Source organism: Nannobrachium achirus (assembly GCF_963921795.1).
Source record: "Nannobrachium achirus genome assembly, chromosome: 19".
NCBI lineage: Eukaryota > Metazoa > Chordata > Actinopteri > Myctophiformes > Myctophidae > Nannobrachium > Nannobrachium achirus.
Genome location: NC_137826.1, coordinates 56,408,654 through 56,434,588, shown reverse-complemented (window position 1 = coordinate 56,434,588; position 25,935 = coordinate 56,408,654). Strand labels below are relative to the sequence as shown.

Here is a 25,935-nt window from a genome sequence, read left to right as displayed (position 1 = left end):
CAGAGCGACCATTTTGCCTGATTGTAAATCTTCATGGCTACCGGCATAAAAGACAATCTTAACGTCCATACACACCAGTTTATTTTGTGCCATTGATTCACACTCTTTTATGATTTTATGATTTGCGTATTTGCGGAACCCAATTTAAACAAGCCATTGTCCTTTTTAAGTTTTAGATCGTAATAGTAGACCTTATATCTGAATTCTGAACTGTACTGTACTGCACTTTTCCTATGCTAACTTCTAATAAAGTATTCAATCAATCAATCAATCAATCAATCAATCAATCATTCATTCATTTAATCTAAGCTAATTTAAGATTACTTCCACACAGAACTGGAATATAAAACAGCGATAATAAAGCAAATGTATTTGTTTTAGAAAACGGGTCAGATTATTCCACCGCAACTAGAACCACCCGCTTGTGTGAAGGAGGCATCGCCTTAATGATTAGTTTGATGTGAAACAACCATAATTTCCTCCATGGTGTCTAACCTGTAGTCGTTGTACTTCATGTATGTGTTGGTGGTGTCTAACCTGTAGTGGTTGTACTTCATGTATGTGTTGGTGGTGTCTAACCTGTAGTGGTTGTACTTCATGTATGTGTTGGTGTTGTGTCTAACCTGTAGTGGTTGTACTTCATGTATGTGTTGGTGGTGTCTAACCTGTAGTGGTTGTACTTCATGTATGTGTTGGTGTTGTGTCTAACCTGTAGTGGTTGTACTTCATGTATGTGTTGGTGGTGTCTAACCTGTAGTGGCTGTACTTCATGTATGTGTTGGTGTTGTGTCTAACCTGTAGTGGTTGTACTTCATGTATGTGTTGGTGTTGTGTCTAACCTGTAGTGGTTGTACTTCATGTATGTGTTGGTGGTGTCTAACCTGTAGTGGTTGTACTTCATGTATGTGTTGGTGTTGTGTCTAACCTGTAGTGGTTGTACTTCATGTATGTGTTGGTGTTGTGTCTAACCTGTAGTGGTTGTACTTCATGTATGTGTTGGTGGTGTCTAACCTGTAGTGGTTGTACTTCATGTACAGTACAGAATGTGGTGGTGTGGTGTCTAACCTGTAGTCGTTGTACTTCGGTGTCTCTGTCCATCTTGATGCTGTTCAGCTGCTCTTCATACTGTCTCCTCAGAGCTTCAGTTTTCACCAGCAGAGAGTTGCTGCTGGAAGCACTGTGACTGGACGCACTGGACAGCTGCAGTGTAGAGTAGAGAGGAATACAACAATATGAACACTGGACAGTAGAGAGGAATACAACAATATGAACACTGGACAGTAGAGAGGAATACAACAATATGAACACTGGACAGTAGAGAGGAATACAACAATATGAACACTGGACAGTAGAGAGGAATACAACAATATGAACACTGGACAGTAGAGAGGAATACAACAATATGAAAACATAGAGCAGAGAGGAATACAACAATATGAACACTGGACAGTAGAGAGGAATACAACAATATGAACACTGGACAGTAGAGAGGAATACAACAATATGAACACTGGACAGTAGAGAGGAATACAACAATATGAACACTGGACAGTAGAGAGGAATACAACAATATGAACACTGGACAGTAGAGAGGAATACAACAATATGAACACTGGACAGTAGAGAGGAATACAACAATATGAACACAGCACAAAACGCTCACAACAACGTGTTTGGTTAGCTTACTGTGTGTCTCTAGTCTATTGTAACTAGGGCATTCACAAATAGTGATTTTTTTTGTATTCGAATTATTCGACCTCAAAGTAGACCTGAAGGTTAGTGAAATACGATTGTCTCTTGACCGTGGCATTTACAAATGAGCCGCGACCTGATTGGACTAAGCGACCAGCATGTTTGTGTGCGCTCAGTGCGTCATTGGGAAGTTCATTTCACTTGGATAAACTCCGAAAATGACTGTTCAAGCCTATCCTATATGTTCAACAACAACCACATTTAGGCTATACTGTCCATCCTTTGTTCGTTACAAGCAGTGTTGGTGATTGTTTAGCCTCGGGATCCAGGCCTTTAGTGATTGTTTGATGGGATGCACGTTATGTTAATTACTTCACACGCATGTCGTTAACACCCACCCTAATTAGCAGATCATTAACATGTACCGAGACTCGTCCCAACGTTAATGAAGGCTGGTGTGACTCGGCCAAACAGACAAGGCTAAGATGCGTTATGATTATGATTACCTGCTATACAGTATATGTAACACTAAACAGACAGACAGACAGACAGACAGACAGACAGACAGACAGACAGACAGACAGTACCTTCTGTCTCAGCAGATCATTGTCTCTCTCCATGGTCCTGATGTTTCCCTCCAGCTCTTTGATCCTAAACTCTCGTCCAGAATCGTTCGACCTGCAGCTCATCAACTCTGTCTCCAGCGACCTTAACGTCGCCGTGCTGTCCTTCAGAGATGCCTGCACGCACAATTTCACTTTGATTAGCATGACCGAAAAAGCATTAAAGAAAAAGTCGACTTCATTACACAAGTCAACTCCCACCAGAGAAAGTCGAAAGTCGAAGTTGAAAAAAAAAAATCCTTTGTATTTTTTTCTATCATTATTTTTGCTCCATGTGTGCGTCTGTACAGCATTCAAACAGTAGGGTTCCTTATTGTCAAGGACGGAATGATCCAATATTACACTGGTTCTCAACCTTTTCAGGCTGCGCCCCCCAGAATAATCATATTTTAACTGGGGACCCCTACCCTGACGAGCACTAAGAATTGAGGTGTTACATTTGGTATAACACGGTTCCATTGTGGAAATAGCCGATCTCACAACGCTTACAGTTGAGTGGGAAAACAATGTTTCACATTAAGTTAATCATCTAGGGACCCCCCAAAATAATTGGGGAGTCTCTGTGATGTGATGACATCATCAAACGATAAAGTCGACTTCAACTCAACTTTTTACTGAGTCGAGTCGACTTTCAAAAATCACAAGTCGTTAATGCCCTAGTTGACATATGTAGTGCCATAGTTAACACACACACACACACACACACACACACACACACACACACACACACACACACACACACACACACACACACACACACACACACACACACACACACACACACACACACACACACACACACACACACACACACACACACACACACACACAGAGTACTTACCTGCAGCTGCCTGTTGTTCTCTCGCAGGGCCTCTAGGAGGCGATCATACTGCACCGCCTGATCAGCCTTAAAACTGAGATCTCTCTCCAGAGACTCCTTGTCACTCTCCAACCGCTGAGACAGACAGACAGACAGACAGACAGACAGACAGACAGACAGACAGACAGACAGACAGACAGACAGACAGACAGACAGACAGACAGACAGACAGACAGACAGACAGACAGACAGACAGACAGACAGACAGACAGACAGACAATTTAAAAGGGTGGCATAGCTCAGGGGTAGAGAAACTGTTATTAGAGCACGAAGGGTTCCCAGTTCGAATCCGGGCTCCCCCTGAGTTAGTGTCGAAGGGTCCTTGGGCAAGACTCTGAACCCCTAATTGCTCCCGGTGAGTAGGTTGGTGCCTTGCATGGTTTCCTCTGCCACCGGTGTATGAATGTGTGCGTGAATGGGTGAATGTAATGCACAATCTATGTAAAGCGCCTTGGATAAAAGCGCTATATAAATGCACCATTTACCATTAAAGCATTTTAAAAACAATCAAAGGCTGACCCAAATGCTGCACAGCAAAACAATTACAGCAGACAAAAAACTAATTCAAACATGAAAAATAATAATAAACAAAGTGTCCAACCATTTCTCCATGAAGGCAGGAGGTGGTTTCTGTTAAATTTTAGACCTAAAATTATTGAATGCTTTAACCAGTGAAAAATAGCAGATATACAAGCTCACAGCGCGGCACCGAGTGCCGCGCTGTGTGAACATGTGAGCAAATCTTTGAAGATATGTATTTTCAAAGCGAACGTTTGTAACTCAAATTTTGCTTCTGGGTGGTCCCTGGAACTAAATATTTTGAGATGGGGGTCCGTGGCCAAATAAATATCATTTTGGGGGTCCTTCACATGAAAAGGTTTGAGAACCACTGACATAGTGGTCTCTCAAGAACAGACGAACTGAGCTCCAGTTAAGTGAAAAGGACCTTTTCTTTGACGATGGCTGGCTAGATTGCTGACATAGAAACATGGGGTTTTCAAAAAACCTTTGAAGGATTCAAAAGACACTTATAGAATCGGGTCAAAATTCTAATTTTCATGATTTAAAAAAAATAGCAGATCTACAAGCTCGCAGCGCGGCACTCGGTCCCGCGCTGTGAGCTTGTATATCTGCTATTTTTCAATAGTTAAAGCATAAAATAATGAAACACAAAATGTGTACCCCGTTCTAAATGGGTTAATTGTGGCAACTTGTTTTCGTTTTCGAAGAAAGCTCTTTTCTTTGACTACAACATTAATCTTTTTTAGAGTCTAGGAGTATACTCAGTTTTGAGTCCACTCTCTGAGTGGACTGCTTCTCTTGGTCTGGAGGTGTCATATGACGCGCCTCTTTCTGTCGGTGTCCTGGCCGATCTGGCGCACCAACCAATGAAATCAATGCAAGACCGAGGAGGGGTGGGTCTAACTTTTGAAAACCAACAGAAACAGCGGAGGGAGGGGTGGCTCACCTTCTTAATTGATCCCTTTGAACTTCAAAAGGGTTCTGAACTGCAGTCAGTGATTGAGCCATACAAGCTCGTTAGTGATTCTCTCTAATCAATGAAACATCAAAGACAATGCCTGTCATAGAGGGGAGGGGGAGGGAATGTTTTGTGTACACAAGTCAAACACAACCCCTCCCACCAGATGTCTTGTGATTGGGAATTTCACATTTTAAATCCCCTCCCCTTTGACATCTCTTACAATGGGGACAACTTCAGACTCAAGCTCCCCAGCGCAGTGTCTGAAATCAGGCTAGTGTGGTGTGGTGCCATGTGAAGGTTACCTTCAGGTCTCCAGTGAGGTGAGACAGCTCTTCTCTCAGGTTGCTGAATGTGGACAACAAGAGACGCATCGACCTGTCTGCTGTTAGACGAGTCTGAGAGATAGACACACAGACAGACACACACACACAGTCTTTTTTTTTTAAATGTTTTTTATCCCACAATTTTTGCAACCCATTTTTCTCACCCGGTGACTACCTAACCTGTAGTCCTGGTTTCCGCTCTCCCCCTGCCGCACCAGGGGACATTGGGGAGCACCCGGCTGGCTAGGGGGAGGTAGTATAGAAACCAGGACTACTGCATGTTTTTGTGTGAGGGCCTATGCCCAAGGAGACACGGGGAGAACATGCAAACTCACCACAGAGAGGCCCTATCGCCAACCCCACCTAGGGTGTGGGTGCTGATGACGCGGGTGGAGGAACACGCCCCCAGCGCCCACAGCTTCCCCCGGCGGGAATCGAACCCAGGACCTTCCAACTGTGAGGCGAAGTGCTAACCACTGCACCACCGTGCCCCTCAACAGACACAGTCTTAATTGAAACACATTGTACTGTGATATTAGAGTTCAGTTTACTGATCTTGATTGGCTGAGGAGTCGATGTCTGCTGCTGCATTCAGGTGGTAGGACAGGGTGAATCCTACCAACTAAACCAGACCTGGGCATTGTGCGGCCCGGGGGCCGTATGCAGCCCTTTGGTTCACTCTGACTGGCCCTTGTAGGGTTAATGGCAAATTACAAAATAAACACATTTTCTCATTTTACCTCATGCATGGACTAAAGCTGAATTTCTTTTATTTTTATGTTTTTTATTCACGTACATATGGACGCAATGCGTACATCAGCACGTGTGTGTGATCATTGGATGTTGTCTCAATAACACCTGCCTTACCATACCCATCAAAAATGTCTAAAGTGGCTAAAAAAAGAAAAGTCGATGCCAAATGCCAGGTTTTCAACAAGAATTGGACAATTTTCTTTACTAAAGTCGGAGGTAAAGTCGTGTGTTTAGTTTGAGGGGAGCACATCTTGTGGGGAACACTGCCTTTTGGCTCACCCCTCCACCATATTCTTTGTTGCTCATGTGGCCCCATGGAAAAAATAATTGCCCACCCCTGAACTAAACTATAGGTCAAACAAGGTGAACAGATATACACACTAGTGAATTTATCTTACCACAATGTTAAGAATGTAGATAGCAGGTTATTTAAGACAGATGCCAGGTCCATGGTTTACCTGTGATCCTAGGACCTCTAGTTATTGAGGAACTACATAGTTTCTCTGCATTCTACAGTATGGTTATTGAGGAACTACATACTGTAGTCTCTCTGCATTCTACAGTATGGTTATTAAGGAACTACATACTGTAGTCTCTCTGCATTCTACAGTATGCATGTGTTCACCGTTATTATTGCAAGTCACTCAGCATAAGAGTCTGCTAAATGCCTGTAAATTATACACTGTGTTGATGAGAAAGTTTTGGAACAACAGGGTGATTTATGTTGAAGGTTTGCCTCAATCAACTGCACAGTCAAAACAGATTCAGCGTGATTGATGTGATAGTGAAGGGTATGGCAGCATTCAAAATGGAAAATGAAAACATGTGCGATGCTCATGGCAGGGTTTAAAGAAATGCAGCTTATCTTGCTTATTATATTGCCTGCTTATTGTAAATCGCTTTGGATTAAAACCCTAAACTGTAAACTGTAAAGGAATCATTGTCCAGACTTTGCATGCTTCTGCATGCTCAGAATATGTTGACTTAGACGTCACGCTCATCATCTCACATAACATGTTGACAAAACGGTCTCTCTTTTCTTGTTGTTGTTGTAGATTCAATTGGAACACTTAAGACCACAGGAAGACCGGCCGCCTGATGACTACAACAGACTACAACATGACGTAATGTTATTTTCCTAATAATGTGAATCAATTACGGTAGTTTATTATGGCTAGTCGCGGTACGAGTTGGAATAAAACATCAACATACCAAACGATTATTGTTTACCATGAGAAATGTCTCAGCTTGTCCCCGTGAAGCCATGTGTACACATTTTTACGGGTTGGTTCCCTTGACACATCACTGTGACATCACAGGTGATATCACAGGTGACATCACCTATGTAAAAGTCCATTATATGGGTATTCCCCAGAATCCCTTTTATGCCCATACATGAAGATCCCTGATGTCATCGATATACATCACTGGCCAGATGGCCAAGAATTGTGTGTGTGTGTGTGTGTGTGTGTGTGTGTGTGTGTGTGTGTGTGTGTGTGTGTGTGTGTGTGTGTGTGTGTGTGTGTGTGTGTGTGTGTGTGTGTGCGTGCGTGCGTGCGTGCGTGCGTGCGTGCGTGCGTGCGTGCGTGCGTGCGTGCGTGTCACTGACCTGCAGCAGGTATCTGATCTGTTGTTTAGTAAGTTCAGAAGCTCCTCTGGGAATCAGAGCTTCAACCTCCTCTTCCTGAAAACACACGCACGCACACACGCACGCACGCACACACACACATACACATACACAATGAATATGCACACTGTCCTAACTTCTGTGCTATGAAGGAGACTGACCACTAGGTGTCAGTGTAAGCCAACTACATGCACAGTCTAACTTAATATCCACATGAAGACTCCTGGACTACATTTAAAGCCCCTTTTCCACTGCAAGGTGGAACCAGAACGTTCAGGAACCTGAAACTATTTTTTTGGTTCTGGTTTTGTTTCCATTGCACACAGCCCGGTTCCAGAGGAGGTTCTTGGAACCTTTTTTAGGTCCTGCTCCTGAGGTAGAACTAAACTTGAGTTCTGGGAACCTATGGGCGGGGCCAGCAGCGCTGCTGCTCTTTTTTTGGGACCTTCCCGGTTAGTTCTGGTTATATGGAAACGTAAGCAGAACTTGGTCCCGTAACTTCACAGGTTCTGGAAAGTTCTTGGTTCTGGAAGGTTCTGGTTCTAGTTCTGGGTTGGCCCTACAGTGGAAATGGGGCTAGTGTCTGCTGTTTGTAGTTGCAAGTAAGAAAGTAATACATATACTGTAGCACCTTTCAGAAATGCTGTACTTTTATAGCACACAATGTAAAACAATGAAGTTAAGACAAACAGAGCAATACGATTGAAAGCAATAAACATTCAGCTTACGCAACTAACAAGATAAGAACGTCGTAAAATAAAGTGCTAATCATCAAATGGGTTTTTAAAATACAGTACTTGTTTCCCATCCTTTCTCTCTTTCCATAGAGTGGGAGCAACGACTGCAAAGGCTCGGCCACCGTTCGTTTTAAGCCTGGACCCCCTGGAATCCACTCAAGGTCCCCTGAGGGTCCCGGGACCCCAATGTGAGAACCCCTGCATTAGACCACGGACCACCATAACTCTGACAGTGTACAAATGGAATGGTTACATACAGAACCCGTAAGGGTCCATTTGGTTCCATTTGTACACTGCCAGAATTACAGACCCATAAGGGTCCATTTGGTTCATATTTCTATCAATCATTTCGCTGGGGACCCCCTGGAACCCAGCCGTGTGTGTGTGTGTGTGCGTGTGTGTGTGTGCGTGTGTGTGTGTGTGTGTGTGTGTGTGTGTGTGTGTGTGTGTGTGTGTGTGTGTGTGTGTGTGTGTGTGTGTGTGTGTGTGCATGCATGCGTGTGTGTGCGTGTGTGTGCGTGTGGTAGTTTGACCCAGTTAATGACACATCATATTGAACAGACAAATTGAACAATGCTGTTGTGTTGTGTTGTTGTGATGGGCCTGCTTTTGTTCTCATTGTTACTTAGTTATTTTTGTGTGTGTTTTTTTTCTTCAAAATGTACATGATATTATTTGATGTTTAGACAGTTTAGACAGATGCTATAGGTTCATTGTTTACTTGCTACTAGTTCACTGAGACACTACAGTGTATCTCTGCATTCTATGATCCTATAGTTTACTGAGACGCTACGCTGTCTCTCTGCATTCTATGATCCTATGAGACGCTACACTGTCTCTCTGCATTCTATGATCCTATAGTTTACTGAGACACTACAGTGTCTCTCTGCATTCTATGATCCTATAGTTTACTGAGACGCTACGCTGTCTCTCTGCATTCTATGATCCTATGAGACGCTACACTGTCTCTCTGCATTCTATGATCCTATAGTTTACTGAGACACTACAGTGTCTCTCTGCATTCTATGATCCTATAGTTTACTGAGACGCTACACTGTCTCTCTGCATTCTATGATCCTATAGTTTACTGAGACGCTACACTGTCTCTCTGCATTCTATGATCCTATAGATTACTGAGACACTACAGTGTCTCTCTGCATTCTATGATCCTATAGTTTACTGAGACGCTACACTGTCTCTCTGCATTCTATGATCCTATAGTTTACTGAGACACTACAGTGTCTCTCTGCATTCTATGATCCTATAGTTCACTGAGACACTACAGTGTCTCTCTGCATTCTATGATCCTATAGTTTACTGAGACGCTACACTGTCTCTCTGCATTCTATGATCCTATAGTTTACTGAGACACTACAGTGTCTCTCTGCATTCTATGATCCTATAGTTCACTGAGACGCTACGCTGTCTCTCTGCATTCTATGATCCTATAGTTTACTGAGACACTACAGTGTCTCTCTGCATTCTATGATCCTATAGTTTACTGAGACGCTACGCTGTCTCTCTGCATTCTATGATCCTATAGTTCACTGAGACGCTACGCTGTCTCTCTGCGTTCTATGATCCTATAGTTTACTGAGACGCTACGCTGTCTCTCTGCATTCTATGATCCTATAGTTCACTGAGACGCTACGCTGTCTCTCTGCATTCTATGATCCTATAGTTTACTGAGACGCTACGCTGTCTCTCTGCGTTCTATGATCCTATAGTTTACTGAGACACTACGCTGTCTCTCTGCATTCTATGATCCTATAGTTTACTGAGACGCTACGCTGACTCTCTGCATTCTATGATCCTATAGTTTACTGAGACGCTACGCTGTCTCTCTGCGTTCTATGCATGTGTTAACACCTTTCTTACTGTAAGGCACTCTGGATAGGAGCATCTGCTAAATGGATACATTGTAAAATGTGCTTGTGTGTGTGTGTGTGTGTGCGTGCCTGCGTGCATGCGTGTGCGTGCGTGCCTGCGTGTGCGTGCCTGCGTGTTGCCGTCTAGTATTGTGTGTTGGTGTTGCGTAGTTGTGTACGTTGTGTAGCAGCAGTGTTACCTTGAAGTCGACACCGGGGTCCAACTGGTGCTTCCTGCCAGAGGAAAACACACAATGAACAAGAGGGGAGGGGCAGGGTGTGTGTGTGTGTGTGTGTGTGTGTGTGTGTGTGTGTGTGTGTGTGTGTGTGTGTGTGTGTGTGTGTGTGTGTGTGTGTGTGTGTGTGTGTGTGTGTGTGTGTGTGTGTGTGTGTGTGTGTGTGTGTGTGTGTGTGTCTGTGTGTGTGTGTGTGTGTGTGTGTGTGCGTCTCTTCCGTGCTCATTATGTGTCCTTAAAATGTGTTACTCACTTGCTCCAGAAATGCCCGATCTACAAGCTCGCAATGAATCACGCTGCAACACGTCGTGAGCTTATAGATCTTATGTTTCCCGGTGTGCACGGCATGCAACGAGTGTAAATGGAGGAGGTGCATTTCTTGGCATCAGAGCTTGTCTAACATACTGGTTCTCATCAGAGCTTGTCATCAGAGCTTGTCTAACATACTGGTTCTCAATCATCAGAGCTTGTCTAACATACTGGTTCTCAATCATCAGAGCTTGTCTAACATACTGGTTCTCATCAGAGCTTGGCATCAGAGCTTGTCTAACATACTGGTTCTCAATCATCAGAGCTTGTCTAACATACTGGTTCTCAATCATCAGAGCTTGTCTAACATACTGGTTCTCATCAGAGCTTGTCATCAGAGCTTGTCTAACATACTGGTTCTCATCAGAGCTTGTCATCAGAGCTTGTCTAACATACTGGTTCTCATCAGAGCTTGTCTAACATACTGGTTCTCATCAGAGCTTGTCTAACATACTGGTTCTCATCAGAGCTTGTCTAACATACTGGTTCATCAGAGCTTGTCTAACATACTGGTTCTCATCAGAGCTTGTCTAACATACTGGTTCTCAATCATCAGAGCTTGTCTAACATACTGGTTCTCATCAGAGCTTGTCTAACATACTGGTTCATCAGAGCTTGTCTAACATACTGGTTCTCATCTGAGCTTGTCTAACATACTGGTTCATCAGAGCTTGTCTAACATACTGGTTCTCATCAGAGCTTGTCTAACATACTGGTTCTCATCAGAGCTTGTCTAACATACTGGTTCTCATCAGAGCTTGTCTAACATACTGGTTCTCATCAGAGCTTGTCTAACATACTGGTTCTCATCAGAGCTTGTCTAACATACTGGTTCTCATCAGAGCTTGTCTAACATACTGGTTCTCATCAGAGCTTGTCTAACATACTGGTTCATCAGAGCTTGTCTAACATACTGGTTCATCAGAGCTTGTCTAACATACTGGTTCATCAGAGCTTGTCTAACATACTGGTTCATCAGAGCTTGTCTAACATACTGGTTCATCAGAGCTTGTCTAACATACTGGTTCATCAGAGCTTGTCTAACATACTGGTTCATCAGAGCTTGTCTAACATACTGGTTCATCAGAGCTTGTCTAACATACTGGTTCATCAGAGCTTGTCTAACATACTGGTTCATCAGAGCTTGTCTAACATACTGGTTCATCAGAGCTTGTCTAACATACTGGTTCATCAGAGCTTGTCTAACATACTGGTTCATCAGAGCTTGTCTAACATACTGGTTCTCATCAGAGCTTGTCTAACATACTGGTTCTCATCAGAGCTTGTCTAACATACTGGTTCTCATCAGAGCTTGTCTAACATACTGGTTCATCAGAGCTTGTCTAACATACTGGTTCTCATCAGAGCTTGTCTAACATACTGGTTCTCATCAGAGCTTGTCTAACATACTGGTTCATCAGAGCTTGTCTAACATACTGGTTCTCAATCACAGTGAAGTGACACTTAAAGGCAGGGGTTCCCAAACTGTTTTGTCTCAGGGCACCCCATGAACATTGTTTTAATCCGAGGCACCCCTACATTATAATTCTCACTCCCAGCACCTTATATTTATAGCATATCGTCGTTGTCGGGTGGAAACCTTGTATGCCCAAAACCGTTCGTTTTGTATTTATCATCTATGTACTAAACTAGTGAAACTAGTTTTCACTAGTTTTTTGCGACAGTCTTGTATGATGAAGCAGGGATTTGATTTACCAAAAGACGATCACATCTGAAACTTGGAGATACGAGGTTTCTGCCCGACAGTGACGATATTTTAGTGATTATGTTGCGAGGAAAACGTTGAGATAATAGCCATTTTGGTTAGAACTGACTGAAAATAACTTTGTACTTCAAGTTTAAAATTATACTTTTTTTTTCAAGTGTCCAAATGAATTCCAAATATTATCAAATGATCTCGCGGCACCCCTGGACTGACGTCACGGAACCCCAGGGTGCCCCGTCACCCTTTGAAAACCCCTGCTTTAAGGACTTGTAAGACCTCAAAAAAGGAATGGAATGAAAAAAAAAGAAAACATTTTGAAAATAGCAGGTCTACAAGCTCACAACTTGTGAGCTTGTAGATCTGCTATTTTCCACAATCATAATCTGTGGGAACTGAGTCAGACTAAATGTGTATGTAAATTCCTACAATTCCAATTGGGGGAATGGCAGCCTGAAACTGTTTGAACCACTGGTCTAACATCCATTTCTTGCGTTTCCCAGGATTAATGACGGATTAAGGGCTTTAAAATGCCACCTCAGTAGTTGAACGCGGTTAGGACCACAATGGAAAGGACTTATATGTGTCATCCTTTCATTTTTAATGTCTTACTGTACCATGCGCTGCTTACACATCTGACTAATTACATATTCAATCAATCAAAAATGTGAGTGTTGTGTTCAGATCGAATGCATTTTAATTGCAATCAATGTGCGCACATTGTGAACCCATGGTGCCCAATCCAAACGATGCACTCCCTAAATACCAACAAATCACCTGCACTGCAGCTGTCCAGTGTTTGTTTTGTCCACTAAAACTATGACTAAAGATGTTTGCCGACTACCTTTTTCCACGGACGAAAACGAAATAAAAACTATGTCTGAAATTATGACTAAATATAGTGACGTTTATGTTAGGGAGGGACTAGTGGAGAAGAGATCCAAGTCGTTTTATGCTCGGCTGCAGCTAGGTGTCACGCGCCAAAAAAAAGTTGATCTACAAGCTCACAATGTGTCGCAGACACAATTTTTGATATTATCCCTACAGATTGTGTCCACACATCACACAAATCGGTACACATTATCTTTATAGTCATGTGATCTAGTTCTAGACGGATCTGTCAGATTTTTCATAATCCATCCTGATTGGTGAATTCAGAACATTGCTGGCCCACAATAAAGCTCCGACGATCACCTTTTCTAATTAACAGTTCTACTGCCATATGTATTTATTTATTTGTGCTGGTGCCATCAAAAAACAGCTTACCTTTGCGATGTTATAGAAAATTATCTATGTATTATTTCCAAACGAAATCTTTTTCAATGGACACTTATATCTGTACTCAAGCCAAACTGACGGCAATGAATGAATGTGAAATGGCACTCCCCACTTTCCATTGTTCAGAGCATAGAAATGCATTTTCTAGATCAGGTCCACAGAATACAGCCAGGAAGTGATTTGGGAATCCATTATTGTTTACAGTACGTGTGGTGGAGATTTGAGAGCAGCGTTATGCTGTTCTTACTGTACACACCCGCGCGACCCCTCAACAGCTTACAGTGATCAATCAAGGTAAAAGAACAAGCGTTAATTAGTATTGGCAACGTGATACGGTCAGAATTGGGACGAGCGTTAACGTTAGAAGCAGTAAAAGAGTTAACATAGGTATTCACTATGAAAACCTACAGCTCATGTGCGTCCTTTCATTCGTAAGCAACCACACTTGCAAATTCATGCTGTCCTTGTCCATTTTATGCCCATAAGGGAGTGTACGTTTATTATCCACTAGGGGGGGCTGGTTGACAGATTGTAACTTTAAAAAAAAATTCCTTGCCCCCCCCCCCCCCAACCTTCAGATTTTTTTGGGTGATCCCCCCTGCGTGACTTGAAGAAAATGCATGCCCCCCCCTCCCCAATAAACTATATATATATATATATATATATATTATATATATATATATATATATATATATATATATATATATATATATATATATATATATATATATATATATATATATATATACACACGCACGCACGCACACACACACACACACACACACACACACACACACACACACACACACACACACACACACACACACACACACACACACACACACACACACACACACACACACACACACACACACAAAATATAGCACCCTATTTGACAATTGATTGATTGATTGATTGATTGAGGGTACAGAACAGTACAGTTCATTGATACAAGATTAGCCTCGGAAACCCAGGCATTTTATTTTGGCAATAGGATAGGTCAACTAAAAGGACCACAAGAAAGCTTTTGGGATTAAATGTGGGTCTCTTTGTACTCAACTAATACAGAAAGGGTCCATTTGGTTCCACAACACTCAAAACAAAAGAAAGATTGAGCAACTGTGAACAGATATAAAATCTAAAATCATAGTTTAAAACCAAGCTGTTTCTCCTATACCTCCTTCCCTGCCGAAAAGCTTTGTTGTTGCCTTGAACTAACAATATTTGACAGATATGACTGCTTGCCTACATTTCAGTCTCAGGCCACATTCTCATACATAATTCGGTAGTCAGTGCGAATTATGGGAGGGAAGAAGTTGCAACATTCTTGCATATAGGGTTTGCTCCACTTTGTCAACCGCAACAAGCCTTGCTTAGTCCACGTCTGTCCACGGGACATGTAGCCTATGTATCCAAGCTGACTAATAATGCATCCTCCATCTCCCTGTGAATATTAATTCTTCAAGTTCAACCACAATGTAACCAGGCGGTGACCAAGCAGGGTAGCCTAGCCCTATTTACCTGCGGTCGGAAACGGGCGATCAAAAATAAAACGAGCGGCTGCCAGCAGACTCGCAAAATCTTGCAATAAACCAAACAGCAACTACTTTAGCAAGATAACGTCTCTCTCTCTCTCTCTCTCTCTCTCTCTCTCTCTCTCTCTCTGTGTGTGTGTGTGTCTCTCTCTGCGCTCCGCGCATGGAGCGTCTCCATTTGGACATGATTTGGAACAGAGCGAGAGAGAGATGGAGAGAGAAAGCGAGAGAGCAAAAAAATCCTGCCTACAGGATTACGTTTTGTTCTTCTGGTTTAAGTTCATCATGGCTCGGTCAATTATGAAGCGATTAAAACAAATAAAACGTCACCTCTTCCTTGGAAAGCCCCACTTCCATGGACTGTATTGTGTCCCTCTACATCTAAAGATGTATAACGTTGGCTGATCTACCAGTGCGCCATGCAGTGCGCTCCCAAAATGGACATTTCCCGACATTGATTTGCTATATAAAACCATATTTGATAGATATAACTATCATCTACAATTACTTATTGTAGAGAACGTTATAGGCTAGGTATTTTAGCCTAGTGCGCAATGCCACCCTGGCAATGCCGATACGAAATTAATATGGCATTCATATTATTCAAGTTATTATACAGCCTACCAAAAGCTGTATGGTTTAAAGTAGGCCTAATTAATATACGTATAGGATATACTGCAGCACTCGTGTGTAAAGCCCTGTGTTGGTTCTTCTGTTCGCTTCACAATCACTTTTGTAGAACGCAACACAAACTCGAAGCACTGCACTGTCAGCGCCGACTGCCGCCGAGTCGCCGACTGCGCCCAATGAATGCGTTACAGAAGCGGAATATACCAAGTTAATCAGGGGGAACTTGATAAATATAAGGGAGTAAACACGTATGAAAAATAACAAAAGAAAACATTTTTTTAATACAAAATTCAACAAATTAAAGTTGCATGGACCCCCCTCCAGCCAAAATAAAAAAGTCATGGTCCCCCCTGACAATCAAATTATTATTTGAGAACCCCCCCTCGCTATGGACTATACCCACCTTAAGTATTAGACGAACACTCCCTAATGTATATGGAGATCCCTGATGTCATCAATATTAAGCCCATATTTGGGAATGCCCAAATATGGACATATTGTGTCAGTCTCATGACAACTAGTGTGGTTGTCGCGACACAAGTCACACTTGCAAATTCCGCCCTTGTCCCTTTTATGCCCATATATGGAGATCCCTGATGTTTTTTTTGTTTTTGTTTTTTCAATTTATTATAGAATGGGAATGCCCTTATATGGACATATTGTGTCAGTCTCTTCAGCGCGATGTCGCTTCTCGCCCTTAGGGCGTCTTAAGCCTCTATCATAGTCCAAGGTGAAAAGCTATCACCTCACCGCGGTAGCTATCACTTAGACTTTGTTATACAGCTAGAAAACTACACCGAGGTGAGGTGATAGCTCTTCACCCTGGACTCTGATAGAGGCTTAAAGTTGCTATAAGCGGTTTTCTGATGACATAAGCAGGAAATATGCAATTGCTTATTTTTATTTTTTATATTTTATTATATTCAGACGGCTAAATGTGCATCCTAAAGAAATGTTATGTCTGTGACACTTCCTGAGGCCACAATCTGCCTCCAAAACTATTATTTTTTATCTATGAGAAGTTCTGTCATTGGTCTGCTTATTTGGCAGGTCAGGACCGCCTCTTGTTCTTGTTCGGATTGGTTGACCTGTCTGTCAATCCTTTTAGCCCCGGTCGGCTGGTTCATGCACCAATGAGCTGCTAGTGACAGAGCCTCTTACAGATAAAACTAGACCAGGTCAACCTGGTTGTGCCAGACCCCCTGTCTGTCATCATCATTTATGACATCATGCCTTTTGTAGGCATGTCATCATCATGTCATCATCATATATACCCTTTATATAGAAAACCCGGACCGACATTTGCTTATGTAGGCCTACCCATTTCATGGGTCTGGCAATAACAGTTTTGGAGGCAGACTGCGGCTCCTAGAAGCAACACAGTGACTAGATCTTTTTAGAAAATGGCTTTAAAAATAAAAAAATAAGCAATTGCATGTTTCCTGCTTATGTCAGCAGAAAACTGCTTATAGCAACTTTAACTAGTGTTATTATCATTGCTTACCGTCCTCGTATCTTGGTGACGTGCTCAGAGATGATAGAGTGCAGGTCACAGTTCTTGCGGTAAACCTCGGCCAACAGCTCCCCGAAGAAGCGCGTGTCCATCTTGTCCAGAGGGGGCGCTATGGAGGCCTCCTCCCGCCGCTCTATCACCCGCTGGACCACGGCGGGTCTCACCACGCTGATGATCTCCACCTCCTCCACCTCCACCACCTCCTCTAGCTCCTGCTCCACCTGCTGCTCCTCTAGCACCACCTAGTGGACAGAGAGAGAGAGAGAGATGAGTGAACGATCTCCACCTCCTCCACCTCCACCACCTCCTCTGGCTCCTGCTCCACCTGCTGCTCCTCTAGCACCACCTAGTGGACAGAGAGAGAGAGAGAGATGAGTGCAAAAAGGTTTATTTATTATAGGGCAATTTCAAAGTGGAAATAAAGAATATCAAAAACAGATACATTTTGATTAATTAATTACAGAAAAAAACACTGGGATTAAAATAAACTAGAAGACGCCCTTCGGGCGGCCGAGCGTCTAGTCAGGGACCGGCCAACTCGGGAACGATGTAAATAGGGAATTAATGCTCCGCCCTTTAATGCAAACCCCATTATACCTGTTGTCATAGGACCCGTTTTGACCATCTGTTTGCCTGTGTCCATTTATGCCCATATATGGAGATATCTGTATCTGTCTGTCTGCGTCCATTTTATGCCCATATATGGAGATCTCTGTATCTGTCTGTCGGGCGGCCGAGCGTCTAGTCGGGGACCGGCCTACTCGGCAACGATGTAAATAGGGAATGAATGCCCCACCCTTTAATGCAAACCCCATTATACCTGTTGTCATTTGCCTGTGTCCATTTATGGCCATATATGGAGCTATGTGTATCTGTCTGTCTGTGTACATTTTATGCCCATATATGGAGATCCAGTGACGTCATTACGTGCGCGTCCCGCGTCTCTGACGCATTCACGTTGCCTAGAGACGCATTCACGTCATTGCCCTGGGGTCCCACGGACGCATCGCCTCCATTGGAGTCCACGTCAAAATAATTTACCACGTCGCGAAAAAAAAAATATTTTAAAAAGTCCACAGACGCCACCATTATTCATGGGTGAAGGCATGCTACTTAAAGTTGTACTATGTAACTTTTTTTATAAAACAAATCTTAAAATTCTCCTAACTATTAAATCACAAAAGTTTTAGAAGATCCGCGCCGTGAATTTCAGCCTGTAAAGCCTTCTCTATATGTAAACTGAGATCCTTGCCGTGGACCGGATCTCGCGCCAAAATTGCGTCATCACACTACCGGCCAATCACAGCGAGGGTTATACAACTGCCGGCCAATCACAGCGCATCTTGAAGTGGGGTCGCTATGGCAGCCATATTTGTTGTCGCCCGTTTGTACCATCCCTTCTCTAGGTAATTTCGCCTACCAGGCAGGGTGAAGGAGTCCGTATCTCTGGAATTACTGAACGCACAGGAACAAGGGACCCCTTAAAAGATAGATCTCAGCGAGGTGGAGGCAGACGCGGGGGTCTGAAGGTACGAAAAACGGACGAAAGACGCGGACGCGACCGCGGTTTGCTATAGGGCTAATGACCACTAGTTGGGCAACTTACACAGTATGGCTTTAACCCTACTTTAACACAAATAAAATCCACGTAGAAAGTCTTAAAACAGACGATAGAACTAACAACAGTGCGTTCTATCGTCCACCGACGCCATTCTGTGTGCCCGTAGATGGTCACAGAATTCAATGGGTGCCTGAGTTTTAGCGTAGCACCGGGCCGCTCTCTGACCATAGTGGCACAGCATGTTAGGTGATACACCAAAAGGGGTTCCCCCACAGAACGTGTGCAACTGACGGCGCAGAAACGTGACGTCTCTACACTGGCAAAACAACAGCGTCGCGGTCAGGGTCCCCGCGGAATGAACGTGTCGCAAACAGCATTTCGTTTCATTAATATCCTCGCCAGAAACTGTCTGCCGTCTGTCTGTCTCTTTCTGCATGCAGCGGAGCCACCGCACTCTGCACTGCAGCAGCATGAACGTGCTCTCTCTGTCACTCTGATGTGATGCTGCTACGTTTAGCTACATGCTAAAGCTACTGCCGTGGCTGCTCTTCTGAGGCACAGTCAGTGAGGCTGGCAGAGGGTCATAAACTCATTAAGTCATAAAAAGACGTCTGATTTTCAAAGCGGAGAAACTAATTATCTGTGATTTACAACAGCCGTTCTCCGGAGCGCTCCACTTTCTCATAGTATTACGTCGAGTGGTCTCTCCATACACAGAAGTATACTCAAATGTTTTACTTAAGTAAAAGTATCTTCTACTGCAAGTTAAAGTCCGGAATTCAAAATGTACTTGAGTAAAAGTATAGGCTACACTTTAGGACTAAAAGTAAAAGTACTCATTATGCACAATTATTCTGTATCACATGTTACCAAATAATATCCTTTGAAAATAGCCATGGCTGAAGTGGTTATGTAGGCTATACTTTTCAAAGTAACTAGTAAAGTTTTCAAATAATTGTAGTGGAATAAGTACAATATTTGCCTCTGAGATGTAGTGGAGTAGAAGTAAAAGTAATGAAAATTGGAAATACTCCAGTAAAGTAAAAGTACCTTAAATTGTACTTATAAGTTACCTTTTTATTACCCCAAGAAAATAAAAAAAAGACCATTATTGCACCAAAGTAATCAACAAGCTAAAACTATACTATCAAAAATGTCCAAACATTAGCCTAATTGTAAAATAATATAAGATAGAGGCAAATATAAATAGCCGATCTAAAAGCTCACAATGCAAAAAATAAATAAAATGGGGACCCAAATTGGGGACCCATAATTTTTTTCTGGGACTCATTCGAATGACCACCTGTGGGTCCCGGGACCCATTACTTTGAAAACCTATTAACATCACTGGAGATCTCTGCAGACACAGTGCCGGTTCCGGAATACCCTGATGTCAGACATCAGCTCCGCATACAGAGATTCCGAATGTTTCGCGCCCGTTCCGGAGAACCACATATCGGGTCGGGTTGAGGCCGGGCACTGCACTACCTGCTGCGGCGGGGAACGCGCGTGCCGAATTTGAAGCCGGAGGGACGAACGGTTCTCAAGATAAGAGGATACCATACATACATACATACAGTACATACATACATACACACAGAGATTTCTCGCATTTATTGTAAGATTATGCATTTTCATCACGCTTAGTTTTTGCACCACATTCCTACACACTGTGCTAGTTTGTGATGGCTCAGGGTGGAAGACACGGTTCAGCAAACATCAATGGATGGGTCTTTAAGCTACTCAGAGGGAGAGCGCCCTGGTACCTGTCTAACTACTGTTTTTGATTGATTGAATACTTTATTAGTCAGAAATGTAAACAGCACCTGGTGCAGTAAGACATTAATGCCAACACATAAAGGTCCTGGGAACTTGAGGTCCTGAAGTTGCGACACACATGCGATATGCTAGCCTGACACTTCAGTCCGCACATCACCCCCCCCTGCTGGTGGGTGGTTTGTAGTGTGGACTGAAGCTGCACACATTTTAATCCATTTCGAAGGCGCCCGAAGAGCGGGCGCATTGAATGGGCCAATCAGGGTTGTATGCTTGGGGCACGTGAACTCTATGCTCCGGTCCCAGCCCCCTCCAAACAGAGCTCTTGAGCTCACGTAAGACTCACTCGTGGACTCTGATTGGTGTCCTCTGCCCACGTGAGAGTCTAGTGGACTCTGATTGGTCCGTGAAAACTGTCATGGCGGAGTCAGACTTGACTCGTATTATTTTAATAAACTATGAAATAGTGCCGTTTCTTCACGTTTTAATACCATTTTGCACTAACGTAAACATGCAGACATATAATATGTTATGAGAAATAACGTATTTTTGCAATGTCACGCCACGTCGCCGTCGCGCGTGTGTGTGTGTGTATGTGTGTGTGTGTGTGTGTGTGTGACGTCAATAGGCTTTAGCCCCCCCCCCGCCGAAATGGATTGTCTGCCCGGAATGTCAGACTCTCTCCCCCCACGTAGTGTGGTGTTGAGATGTCGGACGCTAGCAGTCAGGCAAGCGATATGCGTGCACACACACACACACACACACATGCACGCACGCACACACACACACACAGTGCACATAGGGCCACTCCCCTGTAGCTGTCCTAGCGTGTTCAGGTATGGTTTACGATGATACAGTAGGTCATTACAGTGAAGTACAGCCAGACACACCCAGTCTGACTGAAGTTCACACACACACATACACAGACACACAGACACACAGACACACAGACACACACACACACACACACACACACACACACACACACACACACACACACACACACACACACACACACACACACACACACACACACACTGGGGCACACTGGACTCCACTCATATAGAATTATAAATAACAAGCAGGGTTTTATAATCTTCACTCAAAACCAGGGGCGTGCAGAGAATGTTAGAGAGGCAGGGGCTGACATTTCTAAAAGGGCCTTTTGGTGAAAACATTGAAAATAGCGGACCTCGGCTATTTTCGATGCTTGATTTCTACACAGCATAAGATGCTGCGTTCAAGTTCAGGAGAGTTTGGACAAGGCAATTCTCTTGAATGCTGCCTTCAGGTATGACATGGGAAAGGAGGGGCATTTGCATTTCTTTCACCATAGTAAAAACTGTATTCATGGTCTGGAGAGGGCACTTTTTACAGACGGATAAAAGGGCAGGGGCTCAAGCCCCCTTCGAGGTCTATGTGTGCATGTGCCTGCTCAAAACTAATTTCTCCTCCCTTGGCTTTCAACTGAGGTCTGATGGTGAAAGCCCCCTGGCCCGCACGTTGTATGCATTTGGTGACTGGGTGAGAACAGTCAGATGGATGGATGTTCTGTTGAACAGTGACAAATAATGTGAAAACAGTGGATGTTCTGTTGGAACAGTGAAAAATAATGCTAACTGTTGAAAAATAGCAGACATACAATCTCACAGCTTCGCCTCGTGCAAAACATCCCTGGAACAGTGGTAAATCAGCCAACAACCCACTCCCTCTCATGGTAAATTGCTTACTGTACATATACCTCCACGACCTCCACGACCTCCGCAAATTGATTCCGTCCTTGTCCCTTGTATGCCCATGTATGGAGATCCCTGATGTGATCATTATTAAGCCCATGTGGGTCACAGTGCGTGACACCTCATCCCAGTTCATCCAGATTTGGGAAAATATGGCCACATGTTGGCCAACTTAAAAGAGTAGTTCACCCCCACTGAACTAATCATTTAAACAACCACAACGCAAGTCACACTTGCAAATTAATTCTGTCCTTGTCCTCTTGTGCCCATATATGGACATCCCAGATGTCATCAATATAAAGCCCATATCTGGCAATGCCCATGGACATAATTGTGTCAGTCTCTTGTGGTCTATGACATCAAACATCTATGATGTCAGATGTCAGTCATCTCCATATTTGGGAAAATAAGGCTATATTTCAGTCACATTTTGTCCAACTGAACAACCAACCATTTTTTTTTTCAAAGTTGATCCTATTAACTCACTTAGTGCCAAACGACTTTCAGATCAACTATCTCACTATTTTTTTTTTTTGGAGCTGTGTGAAACACAGGCTCCCTATACGTGGCTGTGTGGGCCTGTGTGTGTGTCTGTCTGTGTGTCTGTGTGTATGTAGCCTGACTTCGGCGCGTAACTAGTGCCGCACCATTTACGCCACTCGCGCAATATATACATCAAAATGTGCGGCTCGGCCGGGAATGGTGTTCTATTACCTTTCGTTCCGATCCGCCTTACCATGCCGACGTAATCGGCAAAAAACGACGCTTAATTGTCCCCATTGACTTATAATGGGACAATGCAAGAAATCACTTTCAAGTATTTTTCTCTCGTAAACCATAGGAGCTACAGTTTCAAACCTCGGAGAGGAGATTCATAATGATTTTAAGAATGAATCGAAAAATAATTACATCACTCGGCCTCATGGTGGCGCTATAACGGCCCGTTTTGCCCCGTAACTCTTGAACCGTGGATCGGAAAATTAAAATTCTTTTTTCCCTGGATTCCTTGGGTCAAGACGCATCTCCCCATATAGGCCACGCCCATTTGCGCCAGGATAGATTTTCCGCCATCTTGAATTTTCTCCAAAACACACTTTTTGCTCCTTTTCCTACATATTTTCTTCAAATGTCACAAAAATCGGTACACATGATCTACACACACACACACACACACACACACACACACAGGAGATCCCAAAGAAGGCATATTTAAATGGCAGTAAATGTGTTAATAGTCTTAAAAGACAAAGAAGTGGCCGCACACACAGTAACCAAAGTGTCATTTTAGGACGCAGGGGGAAAGAAGATCCCATGCCAAAGTGCTCGCCCAGCAGTCTGCTGTCACCCAGGCAGATGCATGTACGCGCCCATGTGCGGGACCTGGCGATGTCCCTTCTCGCCCTTAGGGCGTCTTACTGGTAGTAGTATAAATATAAATTAACTAGGTTAAAAGTTTGTCTTTTTGGAATACAATGTGTTATTGGCACATTGACGCGCAGATAGAAACATCAGTGGATGCAGGATATACCTTGTGATCTACTGCTTACATGGACGTTATGAATGTAGGCCTAACTCAGTGACATTATGAATGTAGGCCTAACTCAGTGACCAGACCCAGCGGTCAGCTGGATGTATGTTGCAATGTTCTGCTGACTCAGGATCAGCGACGCGGCGCCGTTCGTCTTGTCAGGTGGCCTTGATGACAACAAACTAGCAGATTTCACAACGCCTCGATAGGAGCCGGGCGGCCCACCGATGACCCAAGCGGATGGGACAAAAGTCACACGGTTCATGAACTTAAACAGTACCAGCTGGATGATGCTGTGTGTCTGTGTACTGGATGTCAGGCCTGAAACGCTGTTCGCGTCGGGGTCAAGCCCACTTGGCCTTTAGAGTTGTACATTTTTTTAGGGGCGCAATGTCCTATGATATATATTTTTTTAAATTAAAGGAGCTATAGTCAACTTTTTCTTGAAAAACGGATGCTAAAATAAAAATAATGTTTCGAAAATATTTTATAAAAAAATAAGCTTCATATATGTGTTTCTATTCAAAAATTACCACACAAAGCATAAAATAATGATAGAATAATAATTTTGGCCATTGTCAGACCGACACTTTGTTTACATTCTAGTCTATAGACTAGGATGTAAACAAAGTGTCGGCCCTACAATGAAAAAGTTGACCTCAGCGCTTTTTATTTTATCCTCATTACTGTACGTTTTGCAAAATGTTAAAAACAGCATCAAACCATGCAAAAATAGCTGATCATTGAGGGCTTGCAGATCATCTATTATTTTCACATGAAATAAATAATCTGAAAATGTACTTTTGAATGCTTGAGTGTGCTTTGTGTTCACGTCAGCCGGTGTTGAAAGGAGCGGTGTCATATTAGTGTTCATTTTCACACAGGCTGGCTGGGAGTCACTGTGTTCATAAAGACATGTGTGGCATTTCACTGATGAACAATGACATCAAACATGATACAACACAATGCAACACCACACCACGTGTGTGTATGTGTGTGTGTGTGTGTGTGTGTGTTTGTGTGTGTGTGTGTGTGTGTGTGTGTGTGTGTGTGTGTGTGTGTGTGTGTGTGTGTGTGCGCGCGCATGTGGGTGGTTTCTTTTAAACAAGGTGTGTTTCACATGAGAACATTTTTATCATTCCTACAGTGAAAGGGAAGACGCACGCACGCACGGACGCACGCACACACGCAGGCAGGCAGGCAGGCAGGCAGGCAGGCAGGCAGGCATGCAGGTAGACAGACAGACAGACAGACAGACAGACATGCAGGTAGACAGACAGACAGACAGACAGACAGACAGACAGACAGACATGCAGGTAGACAGACAGACAGACAGACAGACAGACAGACAGACAGACAGACAGACAGACAGACAGACAGACAGGCAGGGCCTCAGGTCATGATATTAGCAGCACTCGCAGTCGCAGACAGACAGGCTGTATAGTGTTGTTAATCAACCATTAACAGCCTTTTAACGACTCATTACATACACCAAATGTCCCAACACGTACAGTAGAATATGAGAAATAGATTTTCCTTGTCCTGACAATAAAAAGGCTTGTTTTATGGCTACAAAATGTTTTTAGAGATACATTTACAAAGGTTCACAAGGGATTACAGATAGTTACAGTGTGCCTAATTAGCACGTAGTTGAGAGCTGGTGTCGTGCACCGGAAAAATAGCCGATCTACAAGCTGACGACGCGTCTCATCAGATCGACCATGCATGTGAGGTGGTCAATGACATAACTGAAGTCTAACAAGTCCATACCCGGGGATGTGGGAACTCAAAGTGCAAATGCATTGTGGGTCATGCGCTTTCAGTATATGCCTAGCCTCGCGTAGCCAGGCTAACTCATCTGCGAAGAGAAAAGCCTGGTTACGACGTGAGGCTGATACGGCATAGAACGTTGATACAGTATCTCTGCAAATATTTGATTATATCTTTTATGGGAAAACATTGAAGAAATGACACTTTGACACGATGTAAAGTAGTCAGTTTACAGCTTGGATAAGTCTAATTGTATTGACCCATCAAAGCAACTCACCATGCAGCCATTAAAGCTATACTGTGTAAGTTGCTCAACTGGTGGTCTGTAGCAGTATAGCAAACCGCGGTCGCGTC

The 25,935-nt window shown here is 43.4% G+C and overlaps 1 protein-coding gene across 2 annotated transcripts in view; it reads right to left on the bottom strand.

Annotated features, from left to right (window-relative positions):
* pof1b (POF1B actin binding protein) overlaps positions 1-25,935 on the bottom strand; it is a 49,478-nt gene that overhangs the window by 5,197 nt on the left and 18,346 nt on the right. For both annotated transcript variants that reach the window (XM_080749687.1, XM_080749688.1), the window contains exons 4-10: positions 17,202-17,452; positions 10,187-10,220; positions 7,364-7,438; positions 4,981-5,073; positions 3,157-3,270; positions 2,280-2,432; positions 1,066-1,200 (exon numbers count right to left, since the gene is read on the bottom strand). In XM_080749687.1, the coding sequence (XP_080605813.1) occupies positions 1,066-1,200; positions 2,280-2,432; positions 3,157-3,270; positions 4,981-5,073; positions 7,364-7,438; positions 10,187-10,220; positions 17,202-17,452 (855 nt within the window). The remainder of the gene's footprint in view (positions 1-1,065; positions 1,201-2,279; positions 2,433-3,156; positions 3,271-4,980; positions 5,074-7,363; positions 7,439-10,186; positions 10,221-17,201; positions 17,453-25,935) is intronic.